At 38.0% G+C, this 19,909-nt stretch overlaps 1 protein-coding gene across 4 annotated transcripts in view; it reads right to left on the reverse strand.

The window, feature by feature from the left end:
- The window catches only part of LOC106055879 (short transient receptor potential channel 7-like), a 141,328-nt gene that overhangs the window by 34,957 nt on the left and 86,462 nt on the right, over nt 1-19,909 (reverse strand). For all 4 annotated transcript variants that reach the window (XR_008774432.1, XM_056008497.1, XM_056008498.1 and 1 more), the window contains exons 3-7: nt 18,017-18,156; nt 9,442-9,642; nt 5,887-6,024; nt 5,234-5,377; nt 1,245-1,472 (exon numbers count right to left, since the gene is read on the reverse strand). Coding sequence is in view for 3 of the 4 variants with exons in the window: in XM_056008497.1 (XP_055864472.1) it covers nt 1,245-1,472; nt 5,234-5,377; nt 5,887-6,024; nt 9,442-9,642; nt 18,017-18,156 (851 nt within the window). In the remaining variant the exon portion in view is untranslated. The remainder of the gene's footprint in view (nt 1-1,244; nt 1,473-5,233; nt 5,378-5,886; nt 6,025-9,441; nt 9,643-18,016; nt 18,157-19,909) is intronic.

Here is a 19,909-nt window from a genome sequence, read left to right on the forward strand (position 1 = left end):
AAGTCTAGAAGTAAGGCTACAGTCTAAGTTAAACTCTAGAAGTAAGGCTACAGTCTAAGTTAAACTCTAGAAGTAAGACTACAGTCTAGAAGTAAGGACGAAGTCTAGAAGTAAGGCTAAGGTCTAAGTTTAACTCTAGAAGTAAGGCTACAGTCTAAGTTTAACTCTAGAAGTAAGGCTACAGTCTACGTTTAACTCTAGAAGTAAGGCTACAGTCTAAGTTTAACTCTAGAAGTAAGGCTACAGTCTACGTTTAACTCTAGAAGTAAGGCTAAAGTCTACGGTTAACTCTAGAAGTAAGGCTACAGTCTACGTTTAACTCTAGAAGTAAGGCTACAGTCTACGTTTAACTCTAGAAGTAAGGCTACAGTCTAAGTTTAACCTAAACGTAAGGCTACAGTCTAAGTTTAACTCTAGAAGTAAGGCTACAGTCTAAGTCTAACTCTAGATGTAAGGCTACAGTCTACGTGTAACTCTAGAATTAAGGCTACAGTCTAAGTTTAACTCTAGAAGTAAGGCTACAGTCTACGTTTGACTCTAGAAGTAAGGCTACAGTCTAAGTTTAACTCTAGAATTAAGGCTACAGTCACTATTGATTCATTTTAGTGTCACAGATGACTTACTGTCTGATCGTCATAAGAGCTGAGCCGAAGGCTCTTCGAGCTCTAAGTTTGAAAAAAAAACATGTTTGGACGCCAAACAGTAAAAAAAAAAAAACCCTGTGAGAACACAGTTCTGTTTGAGAGAGACCCGAGTCAATGCCTATGTAAAGCATTGCTGTTTCCAATGCCCTTGGCCCCCGACGCATGCTTGGCTGCACATGGCCGAGGACTTACCAAAATGTGTAATAAACTCGTCAACTCCTATGTATTGTATACAAAGGAGCCAAAGGTGTATTCACTAAGACTTACTTATTTGTTTTTAATCAAGTTGAGTAATTATAAATGTAGGGCCTGCTATATTTAGATTTCCCTTTCAATATCAAACGTCACATGCTGGAAAGTACATGAGAATGAGGTTTTATATGCGTTTGTCCTAGCATTTTGAATAAGAAAACATTTTTTTTTGTTTGCGGTTCCATTAAGAACATCATTTTCATTTTTTTGAGTGCCTGTCCAGAGAGTTTTATTTGTGGATTTCTAAAAGACTTTGAAAAGATTACTAAAAATGTTGTAATTTCTTTGGATCACATTTTATGTAACTGCGAATTTAACTAATCAAATCCGTTAAAGTCACAATTTTACCTTTTTCTGCTCCATCCGCACCGCAGTGTAGACCAAAGGTAAAATAGTCCCTCGCTCATCTCCAGTTTCTTCCGTGGAAGTAGTCCCACCTCCCGAGTCGTCATAATTATTGTCCATGGGTCGGCACTTGCCACTGAGGACAGTTTTGACCTCGTCTGAACTTTGACATTGGTCCAACATGGCTAGTGTAAAGTTCTGCACCTGTTGGTCTAATTCCAGATAAGTTTGCTGGGGAGAACCAAAGCAAAAATGTAATGAAATCAACATTTTGATAGTGAGCATGAAATCAGTTACAAAGACTCTAAATACCTGGGTGTTCTATCAGAATCAAACATATGAACTAGCCAAATGCAATAATAAACTATATAGATTATATATATATAGTTCGTCCATCGTGGTTCGAGGATGACCACTTTGTCATCCAGGGGGCTGAGGGCTTTGCACTGGGGTTTTATGCCTCCTCATGTGGCTGGTGAGACCTATGTGAGCCCGGAATGTTCGGCCGCACACTGGGCAGGTTATTCCAGCTGGAGCTAGTGTCATTGGCCTTGCTTTTCTTCTCTGGCGTTTTTCTTCTGCCAGCGTTGTTCTTTTTTCCTCAGCAACCTGTACGCCAGTTTTCACAGCGCGACGCTATGATGCTCTGTCATGTGCCTCTGTCTCCCAGGTGCCTGGGTCTATGCTGAACGCCTTCAGAGAAGCTTTGAGGGTGTCCCTGAAGCGCTTTCTTTGCCCACCTTGCGAGCGCTTTCCTTCGCTTAGTTGGCCATACAAGAGTCGTTTAGGGATGCGGTGGTCTTCCATTCTGTAGATGTGACCTGCCCATCGCAGCTGGGACTGCATCAGGATTGTCTGGATGCTTTGCAGACACGCTCTTCGAAGGACTTCTGTATCTGGTATTTTGTCTTGCCATTTGACATTTAGTATTTTTCTCAGACATGTCATGTGGAAGTGGTTTAGTTTCTTTGCATGTTTACTGTACACTGTCCATGTTTTTGAGGCATAGAGCAATGTAAGGAGGATGACGGCTCTATAGACCCCTGGCTTGGTGAAATCAACATTTTGATAGTAAGCATAAAATCAGCTACAAAGACTCTAAATACCAGGGTGTTCTATCAGAATCAAACATATGAACTACCCAAATGCAATAATAAACTATATAGATTACAATAAGTGTGGTTGTATCAATTGATTTTAATCAGTCATGCAGTTAAATTTTAAGTAGATCTAGACTATCAATAGGAAATCAGTACGATTAGAATTATCTCATTATTATTATTACCAATTGTTTTTGTTTAGCGCAATTTCATGCTTTTAGCTTTCTCACTACGCTCTGATCCTATCACTTGCCTGGACCAGTTGGGAAGGGGTAAGGGGGGAGAAAGAAGGGGGTATCTGGGGGATCGCTTTTTAAAAGTATTTTTTTTTTTAAAGTGAACGACCTGACTTTGAACTCTAAGGCTACCTTAGCCTGCTCAAGCCTATACGGTAGCCACTGTGCCAGGGAGATGCTTATGAAAAATTAGTTTTATAGTTGTCACATTATCATGGGAGTCGTTATTTATAGATATTGTGAATGTATTAGCTGAGACGCAGGAAGTGTGATGTTTTGCTGTTGCACGTGAGAGACAAGAATCCACAAGTGAATTGTGGGATGGTAAATCACATGGGCAAGTAGCAGTAGTGGCCATGTTCTCAAGCTGTAAGGATGTCTAACGTAATGGACCTCATTCACCAATCGTAAACAAACAACATTTAGTCACGTGATCTTATTGAAAAAACAATGGCAAAAACTGTCACGTGACAACCATCATGAATTAAACATGAGATCGTAAATTATATAGAAGATATAGAGCGCCACGTGGCTAGAGGTTGTTTGTTTACGATTGGTGAATGCGGTCCATTAAACATTAGATGGTAAATTATATAGAAGAGATAGAGCACCACCTGGCTAAATGTTGTTTGTTTACGATTGGTGAATGAGGTCCATTGATTCAGTGATTTGATATTAATTTTGTACTTAGAATATTTCATTGGATTTGTAAAACATAATGTGTATTTCTTGATGGCTGCAATTGCGCGTAAAATCTGAATGTATTTTATGGATAATATAAATATCGTCTGTTAACCAAGGCCTTACTTAATTTAAGATCACCATTGATATTTGTTGCACTGTGCTTAATGAAGTAGACATGCGAGGTAAAAAGTAGTGCATCAGCTTAAGAGAATTAATACATCTTGTTTAAAGTGTATTATACAGTGTGTATATTTTATTCAAGTGATTCCTAGTTTCAGAATTAAAGCTTTGTATTTATTTTTGATGGATCTTCATTGTTTGAATTAATAGTCTACGTCTGAATCTCCGGCATAACGATATTATTTGATTGTTCAGTAATATTTTAAAATAGAAATCTTCACTAAATTAAAACATTAGAAACGCCTTGGCTGATAAACACAATCTCATCGCAACATCAAGACATCGTCAACATCTAATACAAACGATCGTTACATAACCACAAGAGTTATAATAGAGCCTAGGCTTAACTCTTTACGGGCACCACCCAAAACAAAGCTACTCAGACAGTGCCCAGGCCTAACTCTTTAAGCGCACCACACAAAACAAAGCTACTCAGACAGAGCCCAGGCCTAACTCTTTAAGCGCACCACACAAAACATAGCCACTCAGACAGTGCCCAGGCCTAACTCTTTATGGGCACCACACAAAACACAGCTACTCAGACAGTGCCCAGGCCTAACTCTTTATGGGCACCACCCAAAACAAAGCCAATCAGACAGAGCCCAGGCCTAACTCTTTATGGGCACCACCCAAAACAAAGCTACTCAGACAGAGCCCAGGCTTAACTCTTTATGGGCACCACCCAAAACAAAGCTACTCAGACAGTGCCCAGGCCTAGCTCTTTATGGGCACCACCCAAAACAAAGCTACTCAGACAGAGCCCAGGCCTAACTCTTTATGGGCACCACCCAAAACAAAGCTACTCAGACAGTGCCCAGGCCTAACTCTTTATGGGCACCACACAAAACACAGCTACTCAGACAGTGCCCAGGCCTAACTCTTTATGGGCACCACCCAAAACAAAGCTACTCAGACAGTACCCAGGCCTAACTCTTTATGGGCACCACACAAAACAAAGCTACTCAGACAGTACCCAGGCCTAACTCTTTATGGGCACCACCCAAAACAAAGCTACTCAGACAGTGCCCAGGCCTAACTCTTTATGGGCACCACACAAAACATAGCTACTCAGACAGTGCCAAGGCCTAACTCTTCATGGGCACCACCCAAAACAAAGCCAGTCAGACAGAGCCCAGGCTTAACTCTTCATGGGCACCACCCAAAACAAAACTACTCAGACAGTGCCAAGGCCTAACTCTTTAAGCGTACCACCCAAAACAAAGCTACTCAGACAGAGCCCAGGCCTAACTCTTTAAGCGCACCACCCAAAACAAAGCCACTTAAACAGTGCCCAGGCTAACTCTTCATGGCCACCACCCAAAACAAAGCTACTCAAACAGTGCCCAGGCCTAACTCTTTATGGGCACCACCCAAAACAAAGCTACTCAGACAGTGCCAAGGCTTAACTCTTTATGGCCACCACCCAAAACAAAGCCACTCAGACAGTGCCCAGGCCTAAATCTTTATGCGCACCACCCAAAACAAAGCCAATCAGACAGAACCCAGGCCTAACTCTTTAAGCGCACCACCCAAAACAAAGCTACTCAGACAGAGCCCAGGCTTAACTCTTTAAGCGCACCACCCAAAGCAAAGCTACTCAGACAGATCCCAGGCCTAACTCTTTAAGCGCACCACCCTAAACAAAGCTACTCAGACAGAGCCCAGGCCTAACTCTTTAAGCGCACCACCCAAAGCAAAGCTACTCAGACAGATCCCAGGCCTAACTCTTTAAGCGCACCACCCTAAACAAAGCTACTCAGACAGTGCCCAGAAAAAAATGAACTTGTCTCACCTTGTACTCTCCTTCGATTTCGGACAGACGTCGGAACTTTCTGCTCAGGTAGAATGCAAACATGATGGGGTCTTCAGCAGTCAGTGAAATGTAAGCTGGACTGGCCAGTGCCGAGTAAGTGTCCAGTCGTCTAGTGGTGAATACCTAGGGATAAGAGAAATATACTGACCACCTTTAATCATTTATAGTCATTTATTTTACATTTTTTGATATTCTAATTAGCCCAGTACACACACTTATCTTATCTTACATAATACAGACGTTACTTCAGAAAAGAAGATGATTACGTCCTACGAGTCATGTATTTAGTCATGGTGTGTTTAATATGATGTGTTCAACATGATGTGTTCAACATGGTGTGTTCAACATGGTGTGTTCAACATGGTGTGTTCAAAATGGTGTGTTCAACATGGTGTGTTCAATATGGTGCGTTCAAATTGATGTGTTCAATATAGGGCGTTCTACATGGTGTGTTCAATATGCTGTGTACAACATGGAGTGTTCAATATTGTGTGTTCAACATGGTGTGTTTAGTATGGTGTGTTCAATATGGTGTGTTCAACATGGTGTGTTTAACATGATTAGTTCAATATGGTGTGTTCAACATGGTGTGTTCAACATAGTGTGTTCAACATACTGTGCTTCAGTCCTACCTTAAAGTCTTCCCTTCTCTCCAGGGTACAGTCCGCACAGGCACAGAAGTAGTCGTGGGGCTCCTCCAAGAAAACGCCACACATCATGATCTTCTTGACGATCTGGAAGTTGTTCCGCTTGGCTGCCCTGAGTAACACCTTGAACAAATATTTAAAATAATTTTTCTTACTACTAACCGACTAAATACAAATGTGAACCTTAGTCTGAAACAACAAATTATACCTTTATTTTACATATACAAAGACTAAAAAATAATTCTGCTGCCCGGGTTAATGACTGTTAAGAAAATACAAAATATATGCAGGTTTATTATTTTCTATACAATGATTACAATCTAAAAGGTGGCCACACTTTGTCATCAGTGTATCTATAATAGATGCCCTTGTACCTTAGCGAACTGATCACTCCATATGCCCAGCGGAGAGCCCTGCGCTCAAAGGACACAACGCTTCTAGTGGTGTCACAATTTTCCCTAAAAAGCTACGATCTGCGGGCTTTTTCAGTGCACGGACCAAAGATTTAGAACTTATGATCTCAGCGAGACAACCTGCTTCACTACATTCTAAAAGGACATTAAGACATATCGGTTTAAATCATTTTTTAGATTAGTTTGTCATTTTAGCTGTCATGTTTATGTTTATAATGTTATCGCAGCGCCTTGGGCCTACATTTTGTTTGTTAACAGCGCTCTATGAATAAAATTACTATTATTATGTTAGAAACGAACGAGTATTCATCGTTCTCTGGCGCTGCCAGGGTCGAGTTTCGTTAAAGAGAAACAAAATTCATTGTAGTCCCTTTATCAGTTTCCACTGAGGAATTTTCTGGTGATGTGGCAGGTCTGCAGCAGTACCGCCCTCTGACAGGCAACGAGAATTTTCCTAGGAATGCCAAGGGCCTTGAAGGTAAATGTGAGGTAAATAGTTATTAATCCTTTGGTTGATATTACAATGGGGTATATTGTTATTTTGGATAACTTCCATAAACGCTTAATCTCCAAGCCAAGGTTCCCATATTTTTTTGTTTTTCTAATTTCGTTTTTCTTAAATTATGAGACAGTGGTACTGCGATGTCAATAAAAGTAGCGGTTTTTTTCTGTTTTTTTTTTTTTTTTATTAATGAAAAGAAGATTAGGGCAATAAAAAATCTACCGTTTTGTCTGTCAAGATAGGCCTGTCCCAGTAAAGGAGATGATCAGTAGACTCGAGAACCTCTTGTGGCGAGTATTTGTAATAAGGAGGAGTATCCTTGCCGATCAAATTATTTGTCAAAGCCAAATGTTGGTGAATTAACTTTGCAGCTTGGTTATGGTGACCGTAGGTAGGCAGATTCTGATAGGGCTGAACATCGACTCACATTTTCGGCATTTGTCAACAACATTGAGTTTTACGATTTGCTTCTCGTAATTTTTTGTCCTAATTACTCTGTCCTGTATTGCTGTAACAAAGCTTTCTGTTTCAGGGTAGAGATGACCTGCTTATTATTATTATTAATTTTTACATACATAGGCATATATCGTGTAGGCACTAGGAGACTAAATGATAATCAGTCGTTTCTTAGTAGAAAGGAAAGATTAACTTAGGTACAATTTGAGGAGTACTAGCCAAATAGTACCCAAGAGGAGGACTATGGATAAGGGGATACAACGCAAATACATGAATGATACTTGTGCACTGTTAATAAGAACTGTCATTGTTGTATTAAAACAAATAGGTCATAATGCTTAATGTATCTTTCTTCCCGAATTGCTTCAGCATTGAAGTGTGTTGAGACATTTTTGTCTTGAGTTCAAATGTCCTCTCTCTACGTGTGTCGAGACATTTTTGTCTTGAGTTCAAATGTCCTCTCTCTACGTGTGTTGAGACATGTTTGTCTTGAGCTCAAATGTCCTCTCTCTACGTGTGCGAGACATTTTTGTCTTGAGATCAAAGCTTTCAAACTTGCTAATAGTTTAGTAAAAAATACTAAGCAAGACATTTCCTTCAGTTGAAGAATGAAGTATAACTCTAGAATACTCTAGATCTATTTGCTCAATTACCACAACAATAGACCCTATTTCTAATACAGGCATTCTAACTCACAAGACAAACATTTATGCATCTTTGACACTAGTTATAAATTTGGAATGTGGCTTCAATATCATTAAATATACAACATATACACATTCCCCAGAACCTGTTGTAAGATTCATTTAATGTACTTTTAAAAAAGTGGATTTAATATCATTTATTGCCATCGGCCTATGTGGATAACATTAAAAAAACATCTCCATTCGGTTTTATTATACTATTAAAAAAAAAACTATGTGAATGTTAACTTGTCTATTGTTTTAAACAAGCTGCCAAAACTAAAAAATAAAATGATTCAGAACTTCAACTTGATTATTGTTTCCGAATACAGGAATCTTGTTAGGGCTAGCTGGCTCAAAGCTCTACATAATAATAAAGTGTTTGATCCTTATCACTTAGAATTGACATTTAGGAAAATTATTGATTTTAGGGTAGAGAATTATCTAGTTTGATTTTCATATGCTTGTACAGTACTCAGGCAGTATTCCAGAAATGGGGTGTTGGGGGTCAGGGATAATTGATATTGTGTTGATTGTTCTGGGGTAGAGGATCCTTGTATCATTTTTCTGTCTCTGGTGGTTTCAATAGTAAGATAGTATGTCTTTGCTATTAAATAAAATTTCTATTATTATTATTATATTTTTAGATTAATCACTTTTCAATTGTTTATGATTTAATACTTGTGAATTATGAGAACTTGCAAGTAAAAATGTAAAAAAATATTTAAAAAGCCCACAAAAGAGGCAAGAGGGCCCATATAAGAGGCATAAAAAGCCCCAAAAAGAGGCGAAGAAAAGAGGCTTAAGGCCCAAGGATTCCTATGATGATAAAGCTAAAGTTGAATAGCGCAAATTCTGAGGTTTCCTAAAAAAAATAATGTACTAACTGCGTTAAAGAACAAAGTAGACATATCTAGACATTCCAACAACCAGGTTCACACCCTTGTCGACAAAAAGAACAATTACAAACCATAGTTAAAAGTAGTCACTATATTCAACATAACCCACCAACATATTTTTTAATATATACCAAAACACCAAAGGAGAAGCTCTGTAAGATAATATTTTTTCAGAGCCGGAGTTAGGCATAAGAAAAGTTGCAGCCGCCTAGGGCCTCCGATTGGTGGAGCCTTGTACAGGACTCTAAACAATATATATCTTCTTTTTTTAGAGAAGAAATAACAAAACTTGTGCCCAATGTTATTGTTGGAGTATACTAGGTTTAAATAAATTGCATAATTTTATATTTCTTTTGGTGTTTATTTTTATTTTTCTATTGGGGCCACCAAATATTCACTTCCTCTAGGGCCTCCGATTATCTAAGGCCGGCCCCGATACTCTAGTACCAAAATGACATAACTACCACATGTAGCGCATCTATTTCGTCATTAATGGGTGTTACTATTAATAGCTCACACAAGAAGGGCGTAGGTGTCAGAAGAAAGCGTGGTCGTCAGTTCGTCTGTCATCAAAACCGTCAGCTCACCTCTAGCAACAGCTTGCTCAGGTTGGCATGAGAGAAGCGGGAGTCCGTGTTGACGTCCTCCAAGAAGGCCACGCCCTCTTCTCCGGCCATCTCGGCCGCCCTCCGCTCCGTCTCCCGCCTCACGCTGTCCCTGTAGTGGGGGTGGTCGAGGATGAGCTCGCAGATCCTTTCCATGTCGTTGTCGGCAGCAGCCAGTAAGGCCTGGAGAGTGGACACGGTGGACAGTGGTCAAGTAGTATCGAGTGGCTCGCACAAATACAAAGAGGGCATGACGGAACACAGGAGGACATTGATCAACACAGAAAGAGGACATTGAACAACACATTTAGAGGGCATTAATCAACATATTAAGAGGGCTTTAATCAACACAGTAAGAGGGCATTAATCAATGCATTAAGCAACACATTAAGAGGGCATTAATCAATGCATTAAGCAACACATTAAGAGGGCATTAATCAATGCATTAAGCAACACATTAAGAGTGCATTAATCAACATATTAAGAGGGCATTAATCAACACATTAAGAGGCCATTAATCAACACATTAAGAGGCCATTAATCAACACATTTAGATGGCGTTAATACACATTACGAGGGCATTAATCAACACATTAAGAGGGCATTGATCAACACATTAAGAGGGCGTTAATCAACACATTAAGAGGGCATTGATCAACACATTAAGAGGGCATTAATCAACACATTCAGAGGACGTTAATCAACACATTAAGAGGGCATTAATCAACACATTTAGAGGGCATTAATCAACACATTTAGATGGCGTTAATACACATTACGAGGGCATTAATCAACACATTAAGAGGGCATTGATCAACACATTAAGAGGGCATTAATCAACACATTAAGAGGGCATTGATCAACACATTTAGAGGGCATTAATCAACACATTCAGAGGACGTTAATCGACACATTCAGAGGACGTTAATCAACACATTAAGAGGGCATTGATCAACACATTAAGAAGGCATTGATCAACACATTAAGAAGGCATTAATCAACACATTCAGAGGACGTTAATCAACACATTCAGAGGACGTTAATCAACACATTTAGAGGGCATTGATCAACACATTTATAGGGCATTGATCAACACATTAAGAGGGCGTTAATCAACACATTCAGAGGACGTTAATCAACACATTAAGAGGGCATTAATCAACACATTTAGAGGGCATTAATCCAGAATCAGGACCAAAAAAAAAACAGAATAATTACTACAGCGACATAATGACACGACCTAATGACACGACATAATGACACGACCTAATGATAGGACATAATGACACGACCTAATGACACGACTTAATGACACGACATAATGACACGACCTAATGACACGACCTAATGACACGACTAATGACACGACCTAATGACACGACCTAATGACACGACCTAATGACACGACAGTAGATAATGGTCAAATATCACCCAAGAGAAGAATAAACAAGAGAGGGAAAATGCGTTTTGACGACTAATGCTATAGCGCGTTAATTTCTCTTAACATCTTTCTCTTAACATCTCCTCTTTTATTACCGCGCTGCTTGGGTGTCAACGACCGAAATTAAAACAAAATATTTTACCCAGTCTTAACTCTTTTTCTCCTAATCGACGACTTCATCGTTGATTTGACCTCATTAAATTAAAGTACCTGGATGACCGATCCTAGCTCGGTTAAATAATTTCCTAAGTCATTTTGGGAATATTTTTGTAATTACGAAAATGAACGATCATATAAATACTACTAATCTGAAGAGTTACATTTAGTGTTCTGTTAGTTCTAAATGTAATTATACATGGCAATGAAATATAAAGTCTCTTAAGTCCTTCTATAGTCTAGACCAGTGATGCCCATCCTTATACAGCCTGAGGGCCATTTTAATGTCTAACACTCTTGTAGCGGGCCACATTAATGAATGAATGAATTAATTAATAATTAATTAATGAAAAGATACAGAAAAATGAAAAAGAGACTTATCCATTTTAAATAGTTTTACAACAATCCCGTGGCTCCGGTAGGCCTACTTACAGCCATAAGTCGATTACGTAACAAGGTCTTATAACTGGACAAGTTTTCTACTAAATTAAGTGCTTGTAAACATTATGATCATACCCAGCAATTTGTTTTCGGAAATGTGCAGGTTTATGTCGGCATTGGTTGAAGGAAGTCAGGCTTTGTAAGTCAATCAGTTTCAGTTGGTGTCACTTCTCAGCAGCAATAGTAATGATTTCGAAATCTGCTGCTCCTTCTATTAGCTTTGAACGGAGATTTTCACTAGCAGCGTTCAATTGTTTTGCAATTGTTATGCCAGAAAGGCGGCACAGATTCAAATGCATTTTGTTTTCAGGTCGACTTTATTCCATCACTGCTAGAAAGCACTTTTTTTTTATGCTTCATTTCTCTTCTTAAAATGTCAGCACCTCTGTAGCCTCCATTACATGCGCGACTGATTTTCTTGACTTCTTGGTAAATACTTTCGTCACTCGCTCAACTCTAGACGTCACTTAGTGACTCTTTTCTTAGCGGCTCAAGCCAACAGTGCCTCCATAGTTTTGTAATGGTTTGTTATAGAATGCCTTTTTGTGTTATGTTCTTTAAAACAGCCACACTTTCTGTACAAATCAAACATGTTGGCTTGTTAATTTAGATTTAATAAAAGATTAGTCCACTTGTCCTGGAAGTTTTAACATCCAATATCGTTCCATCGACACTACCATTTCATTAATGTACAAATGTTGCACATATCGTGTTGATGTCTGAAGTACCCGAACCAAAATGATGCGCTGTGTTACACACATGAAATGTCAAGGACACGGCTTGCTCAAAACAGCCGCGGAATAGTCCAAGACTCTAAAAATAAGTCAATTCTTGTCGCCGAAAAAAAAAAACCTTGTGTTCTTATAGAAACAAAAATTAACATGAATATTAACAAGGCAATAGATTAGTCTGATATACATCAAAGAAAAGTGAGAGTCCACTTCATAGAGAAAATACATTTTACACCTTTTTTGTTTTTATAATTTTTTTTATTTTCTACATTTTGTGCCAATGTTTTGGCGGGCCGGTCAGAAAGACATCGCGGGCCGGATCTGGCCCGCGGGCCGTAGTTTGGGCATCACTGGTCTAGACAAACCACAGCTCACGTCCGTCTTATAGTTTTACAATACATCTTTTGTGTAAAACTATTGTAGGTCTACTATTACTGGCTTAGAAGAAAGTCTTTGCAGTGTAACTTCTTAGATTGTTGCGTTCAAACATTTAATTATGGAATTAGTATGTATTCAATATGGCTTTAGTACGAAACATCAAGTGACGCAAATTTCTACGTTATAGGGTAAAACAGGCACTTTGTGACAAAGTAAAATGGCGCATTTTTTCTTAATAGACTTAAATCATTGCATTAGTTTTCTAAAGAAACGTTTCCATGGGACACCTCAGTTACGCCAAACAATATGCTCGTTACCCATACGGGATACGTGCCCTGCCCAGCCTGACTGTCGGACTATAAGAAGTTCACACCATCCATTCATCCCAGTGGTGCTACAGCCCGTGGAGGGATATGGCCTGCTTATACACATCCCTCCATTCAGATCTCAACTGGGCCTTCCATCTCCAAGCCCTAACCCCAAGCTTTTTACCGAGGTGTATAGTTAAATAAAAAGAGGTTGCAGCGTACGCAAACTCGTTGGCCGCTGGCTAGATATCTTGTTCAGTGTGAGAAAGTAAGGCGTAGAGAAGCTTTGTTATGACCATTTCCTTTGTTTTGGTACGGGACAGTAGACACAAAGCACGAACTTATGGTAATAATTCAACAGCAAAAAAAATAATAATAAGGCTTGTCTTCGATTCCTAAGATTAATGAGGATTGCAGTATTTCCCTTGGCTACGCAGCCCCTGCTGTGACCTACAAATTTTGCCACATCCAGGGCAAGCATAACCATTGTCAAACAGTGGTCGATTAAGATTTTCTTTTCGCGTCTGCCTCTGTTCTCGGCAGCAGATTTTCTTTGGTCTCAAATGTGTATCCGGGGCTTTGAATAGAGGTAATTCTTTAAGTCCGTCAGTTACGCTGGACAGAGCGGTATCCTGTATGGAAGTCGAATCTCAGACGAACGCATGCCAAAGGCAGTCTATTTTTGGTGAGCTAAAAAAGTATACGACGTAATACCGAAACGCTTAAAAGACCAGTTTAGGCGCCAACTAGCTTTAGCTGAAATAGAACAGCTGAAGGTCACCAGCAAAATAAACAACAAAGTACAAGGTATCTACACCCATCTAGGCAATTCAAGTGTTATCAATTTATAAAGCCTTCAAAACACAATAACTAATCATACATCGGCACATTTAATTTCATTACTTCTCTTTCATAGTTCTATAATAAATCAATCTACAGTAAGATGGTGCGCAAATGTTTAATTAGATCTATTGATCCTTTAGAACTCGTTCTTGTTTGCAAAGAAATATTTTAGTGTACTGCGGTAAGCCTTGTGACGCAAGCAGCGTTTTTCCCGTTCACGTCACGGAAAATTTTCATTCATAAAACATTCTAGCCAAAATTAATTTTTCGATAATGAGGCATTTTCAAACCGATATAACGGTCGACCTCGAGTTTTCCCGATGTGGCCAATGAGTTGAGAATTTTTTTCTCACTATTATGCACATACCGTGAACTTTTAAAGAAAATCGTTAGAGCCGTTTTCGAAATAAAATTTATAAATATATATACATATATACATACATACAAGAATTGCTCGCTTAAGAGTATAGGATTAGATTTTATAAACTTTACTTTGTGTTATATAAAAAGAGCATGCCTTTCCCTTTAACTCTAGACCAAATAAAACACTTGCTGGAAACAAACGAGATAGTTATTCAAGCTTAACCATAACAGGGGAAAAAATATTAATGACAAAAATGAAGAATTCCATCAGAACGTGGAAATCAGTTACGGAGAGAAAGAGTTAACAGCATTAATTCTACAACTGATCTGTTCGCGTTACTTTTGGTGTCTTGATTGCTTTTTTCTCCCGACGTAGTGGACGCAACGGAATGTGTTGTGTAGTTCTCTTGTTAGTCATTCTCTTATCACAGAGAGAGAGAGAGAAATAAAAGTGCGCGGAGGTAAACACTGAACTGATGGAGAAGTGGGCAGAGGTCAAGTATTCTCCAAAAACAAAACAAAAAACACAAACAAATCCACATGGAGAGAGTGGACAGTTGGACAATTAACTCAACCGACGCTATGATAACACACGGAGAGAATGGTCTAGTTACAGTGAAAACAAACAAAAAAAAAAAGGAAAAAAAAATCAAGTAAATTCTAAAAGTTTGTGTGTGTGTAAATTCCTTGATTATTACTAAGTGAAATCACATACATTATTTAGAATTAATCATCTAATTATAAATATATATAGATCTATAATCTAGATTAACAATAATAAACTTGTGTGATTAGAAATATGTTTGTTAATGTCTTTTTTTTTTCGCGCAACTTTCATTCTTATAAAGTGGGGAGGAGGTATCTTTTTAAAAGCAATAAAAAAAATGTTTCTCGAGTCAAAACACAAACTCAAGGTCTCGAGCCTCCATGACGTAAGGCCAACACGCTAGCCACTCAGCTAGTCAAGTACTATTAAAAATAGACGGCTCTACATGTATTGTACTGCCCCAGACTTGCTGATCTCCGTCTCGACAGGTCTGGGAAACCCCAAAAATTCTCGACCTGTATGGCGACATTTATGCACTACGCAAAACAGCGGGGGTTTCTGTCCAGGGCTTTTGCGAGAGAGGATGTAAGTCTCTCAAGCCCTCACTCTAATGGAGTTTGATGATGATGATGATGACATGTATTGTTAGTTTAACATTTTTAGCGAACCACTAAATTCTCTACTCAAGGCTTTATCCTCCTCTTAGCTTACCACATTTTTAAATAAAACCCCGAGAATGGGAAGTGGGAGAAATAACCTAGACGGAGTGACTTTATAAACTTTAAGAAAAAAAGAGTGGGCATTGACTAACTGTTTAAGTACACTAATTAAAATGTACAACGTAAAAAAAAAATTAAATGCAACATAATTTACAAAAAAAACCAACAACAACAGATTTAATGAAAATAAACATCACAAGAAGAACAATATTCAGCCATGCGAACAGGGGCGTAGCTAGGAATTTTCCATCGTTTGGGGGCCCGGGGAGCTTGACCCCTTTGGCGGCCCCTTCATTTTGTGTAATATTTAATTTTTATTGTAAAAAAAAACACTCATTTGGGGGCCCTCTTCAAGTGGAGGCCTGGGGGATTTTCAAATTCTCCCCCTTCTTCCCCCAACTAGCGACGCCACTGCATCCGAATTAATGCAGTTAATGTAACCATAAGATTGTGTCCCTGTTTCTCTTTCTTCGTCTCTCTTATATCAAATCTGTCTGTTCGTCCGTCTGTCCGTTCAAAATCTTGTACACGTTGTTTTTAACCAATCATTTAATCCCTAGTCGTAATTATTTAATTTTGTATTATATGGAAAACGCATTGAACTAACGGGAGATAAGCCTTGCAATAATGAGATATGACAGCCATAATACGGTGCTTTCCCGCAAAGCGCGAATGGGTCACTTATAAACATGCAAGATAGCTGAAACGTAAAAATCGCAAGATCAGAAAAAGTAACATATACAGCGGTGTAAAAATAATTGATGCAATTTCAACTAGTATCAGCGAGGTTTGATATTTAAAATTTTTTTTTGTAAGAAGAATATTAATCACTGACACACGGACAGACAGAAATTATAAAACAAAGCTGCCTTTTCTCACATTGGATAATAAAAAAGTAATTTTTAACATAGGATGTGTCAACACGAATTATAACATCATTTTAAAAAATGTTCTTCTCAATTTTATGTCTTTAGGAATTAGTTTTGGCATGCCAATACATGAGGGAAAAAAAAAGAACTCGTATAGTCTTAAGGGCCTTAAAGCTGAAATTTTTACAAAATCGTTTTTGACCAGGACGCGCAGTGGCTGAGTGGTAAAGCGCTTGGCTTCCAAACCGAGAGGTCCTGGTCAAGACTGGGATTTTTTTATGTCTTTAGAGCGCCTTTGAGTCTACCCAGCTCTAACGGGTACGTGACAATAGATAAGGAAAAGCAAAGGCAGTTGGTCGGTGTGCTGGACACATGAGACTCTCGTTGACCGTGGTTGACAGAAACATCCTCTTCACATTATCTGCCCCATAGATCGCAAGGTCTGAGAGGGGAACTTTAAATTTTTACTTGTTTGACCCAATTTCTTGTATAATTTTCACTATTCCCTCCATGTTTGTCATGGCCAGCTCTGGAGTAAAGCTTGTGAGTCAACACTAAGTATTTCAGCTTAAAGATTATGTTCCCCGAGTAAACAGACGAATTAGGTCAGGTTTAAGTCGTAAAATAGGTCAGAATCAAAGGGAGAGAAGTTATCGATAGAAAACAAGAGGAGGCAATTTTACTTTTAAATATTGGGATGGAAAAAAATACGGGGGGCTTTTCCCCAGTGATTTTTGAGGGCATTGTTAATTTCATTCCTTAACAAAGTAGGCCAAGGACATATTTATATATTTTTTTTTTTAGAGGTCTGTAACTAGAACATTCGCCATTTTTTTTTTATTTTATGTAAATTTTACCTCCCACTTTTACAAGAGAGGCAATGCAGAACAGATATAAACAATCTTCGTAAAATTAATGCGGGTGCCGCATCTAGGGCAGAGATAGAATTGTTAGAGATAGTCGTCCAGGGGTGAAGAACTGTTTTAAAGACTTTAGATATTCAAATACATTAAAGCTATTGTAAGTTTAAGATTGTAACATTGTTGAATGGTTCCTCGCATATTCTCTTTTTACACAAATAACTAATAAAAGAGGCAGTGTTTAAGTCATTGGTTAACATGCATGACTAGATTGACATAGGGGCACGCGCAGGACGTATGATCTTCTTTTTTTTTGAGATAACGTCTGAATTTTATAAGATAGGAAGAGAAAGTGAGAGACAGTCATATGGTCGGTCATCCATACCATTACTATATAAAGGCTAGCTCAGCACATCATATGGTCACCCATACCATTACTATATAAAGGCTAGCTCAGCACATCATATGGTCACCCATACCATTACTATATAAAGGCTAGCTCAGCACATCATATGGTCACCCATACCATTACTATATAAAGGCTAGCTCAGCACATCATATGGTCACCCATACCATTACTATATAAAGGCTAGCTCAGCACATCATATGGTCAACCAACAGCATTACTATATAAAGGCTAGCTCAGCACATCATATGGTCAACCAACAGCATTGCTATTTAAGTTAGCTCAGACAATATGGACACTCAACACCTTAGCATACTACGATAGCCACCTCATCGTATGGTTTCCAAAAACCTTTGCAGGCTAAGTTTATTCGGTACCAATGTCTACTTGCAGGCAGTGTATAACTATTGTTTGCTAAATTGTACACTTGCATGAAAGTAACTAGAAACTAGTTTTCCGTCTTTGCATTTAATTCCAAAGATTAACTTCCCTTACTTTATGTATGTGTCTAGCAGACGATCTTTCCAACAAGTAGCAAACGATTTCTACGTCATTTCCGGTGACCGCCATCTCCAGCGCCGTTCGACCTTGCTGGTCACAGCAGTCCACCTTGACCTTGTCATTTTCCAAAAGAACTGGGGGAAAAAAAAAAGAAAACTTTAAATACCAAAATCAAGCTACAAGTTTTTAATTGACATCTAATAGTAAAAGAGACTAAGGATGCAGTTAAAGATTTTTAAAAAATATTTTTTCAGCTATATTGAAATTGTTTAGTGAAATAATGATGTATTTGCTTGGTGAAATAATGATGTATTACGTATATGTTTAGTGAAACGCTGACATATGATGAGTGAAACAGTTTTATATAATGTATATGATTTGTAAAACAATGACAAATGACGTATATTTATAGTGAAACAATGACATTACTTTAGTGTTTAGTGAAAAAATATCGTATGAAGTATAGGCCTACGTTTAGTGAAACAGCAGTATTATATGATGTATGTGATTATTGAAACAATAACATATGAAGTATATCATTAGTGAAACAATGACCTATGATGTTTGTGTTTAGTGCAAAAATGGTATATGAAGTATACGTTTAGTGAAACAACGGCGTATATGATTAGTGAAACAATGACATATGACGTGTGTGTTTAGTGAAACAATGACATATGAGGTGTGTGTTTAGTGAAAGAATGGCGTATATGACGTGTGTGTTTAGTGAAACAATGACATATGACGTTTATGATTAGTAAAACAATGGCGTGTATGATTAGTGAAACAATGACATATGACGTGTGTGTTTAGTGAAACAATGACATATGACGTGTGTGTTTAGTGAGACAATGACATATGACGTGTGTGTTTAATGAAACAATGACATATGACGTGTGTGTTTAGTAAAACAATGACATATGACGTGTGTGTTTAGTTAAAGAATGACATATGACGTTTTTGTTTAGTGAGACAATGGCGTATGACGTGTATGATTAGTGATACAATGTTATATGAAGTATATGTTCAGTGAAACAATAGCTTATACCATTAGTGAAACATTGACATATGACATATATGATTAGTGAAACAATGGCGTATATGATTAGTGAAACAATGACATATGACGTGTGTGTTTAGTGAAACAATGGTGTATGACGTGTATGATTAGTGATACAATGTTATATGAAGTATATGTTCAGTGAAACAATAGCTTATACCATTAGTGAAACATTGACATATGACATATATGATTAGTGAAACAATGGCGTATATGATTAGTGAAACAATGACATATGACGTGTGTGTTTAGTGAAACAATGGTGTATGACGTGTATGATTAGTGATACAATGTTATATGAAGTATATGTTCAGTGAAACAATAGCTTATACCATTAGTGAAACATTGACATATGACATATATGATTAGTGAAACAATGGCGTATATGATTAGTGAAACAATGACATATGACGTGTGTGTTTAGTGAAACAATGGTGTATGACGTGTATGATTAGTGAAACAATAACATATGAGGTGTGTGTTTAGTGAAACAATGGCGTATGACGTATATGATTAGTGATACAATGTTATATGAAGTATATGTTCAGTGAAACAATGGCTTATACCATTAGTGAAACATTGACATATGACATATATGATTAGTGAAACAATGGCGTATAGGATTAGTGAAACAATGACATATGACGTGTGTGTTTAGTGAAACAATGGCGTATGAAGTATAAGTTCAATGAAACAATGATTTATACCATTAGTGAAACAATGACATATGACATATATGCTTAGTGAAATGTTTAAGATATCTCTCATTGTATTCATTGCTTTTAAAAGTTTCTGTCTATTTAAAAAAAATAAAGCGTTGAAAGCTGGAA

Source organism: Biomphalaria glabrata, chromosome 13 (genome assembly GCF_947242115.1).
Source record: "Biomphalaria glabrata chromosome 13, xgBioGlab47.1, whole genome shotgun sequence".
In the NCBI taxonomy this organism is placed as follows: domain Eukaryota; kingdom Metazoa; phylum Mollusca; class Gastropoda; family Planorbidae; genus Biomphalaria; species Biomphalaria glabrata.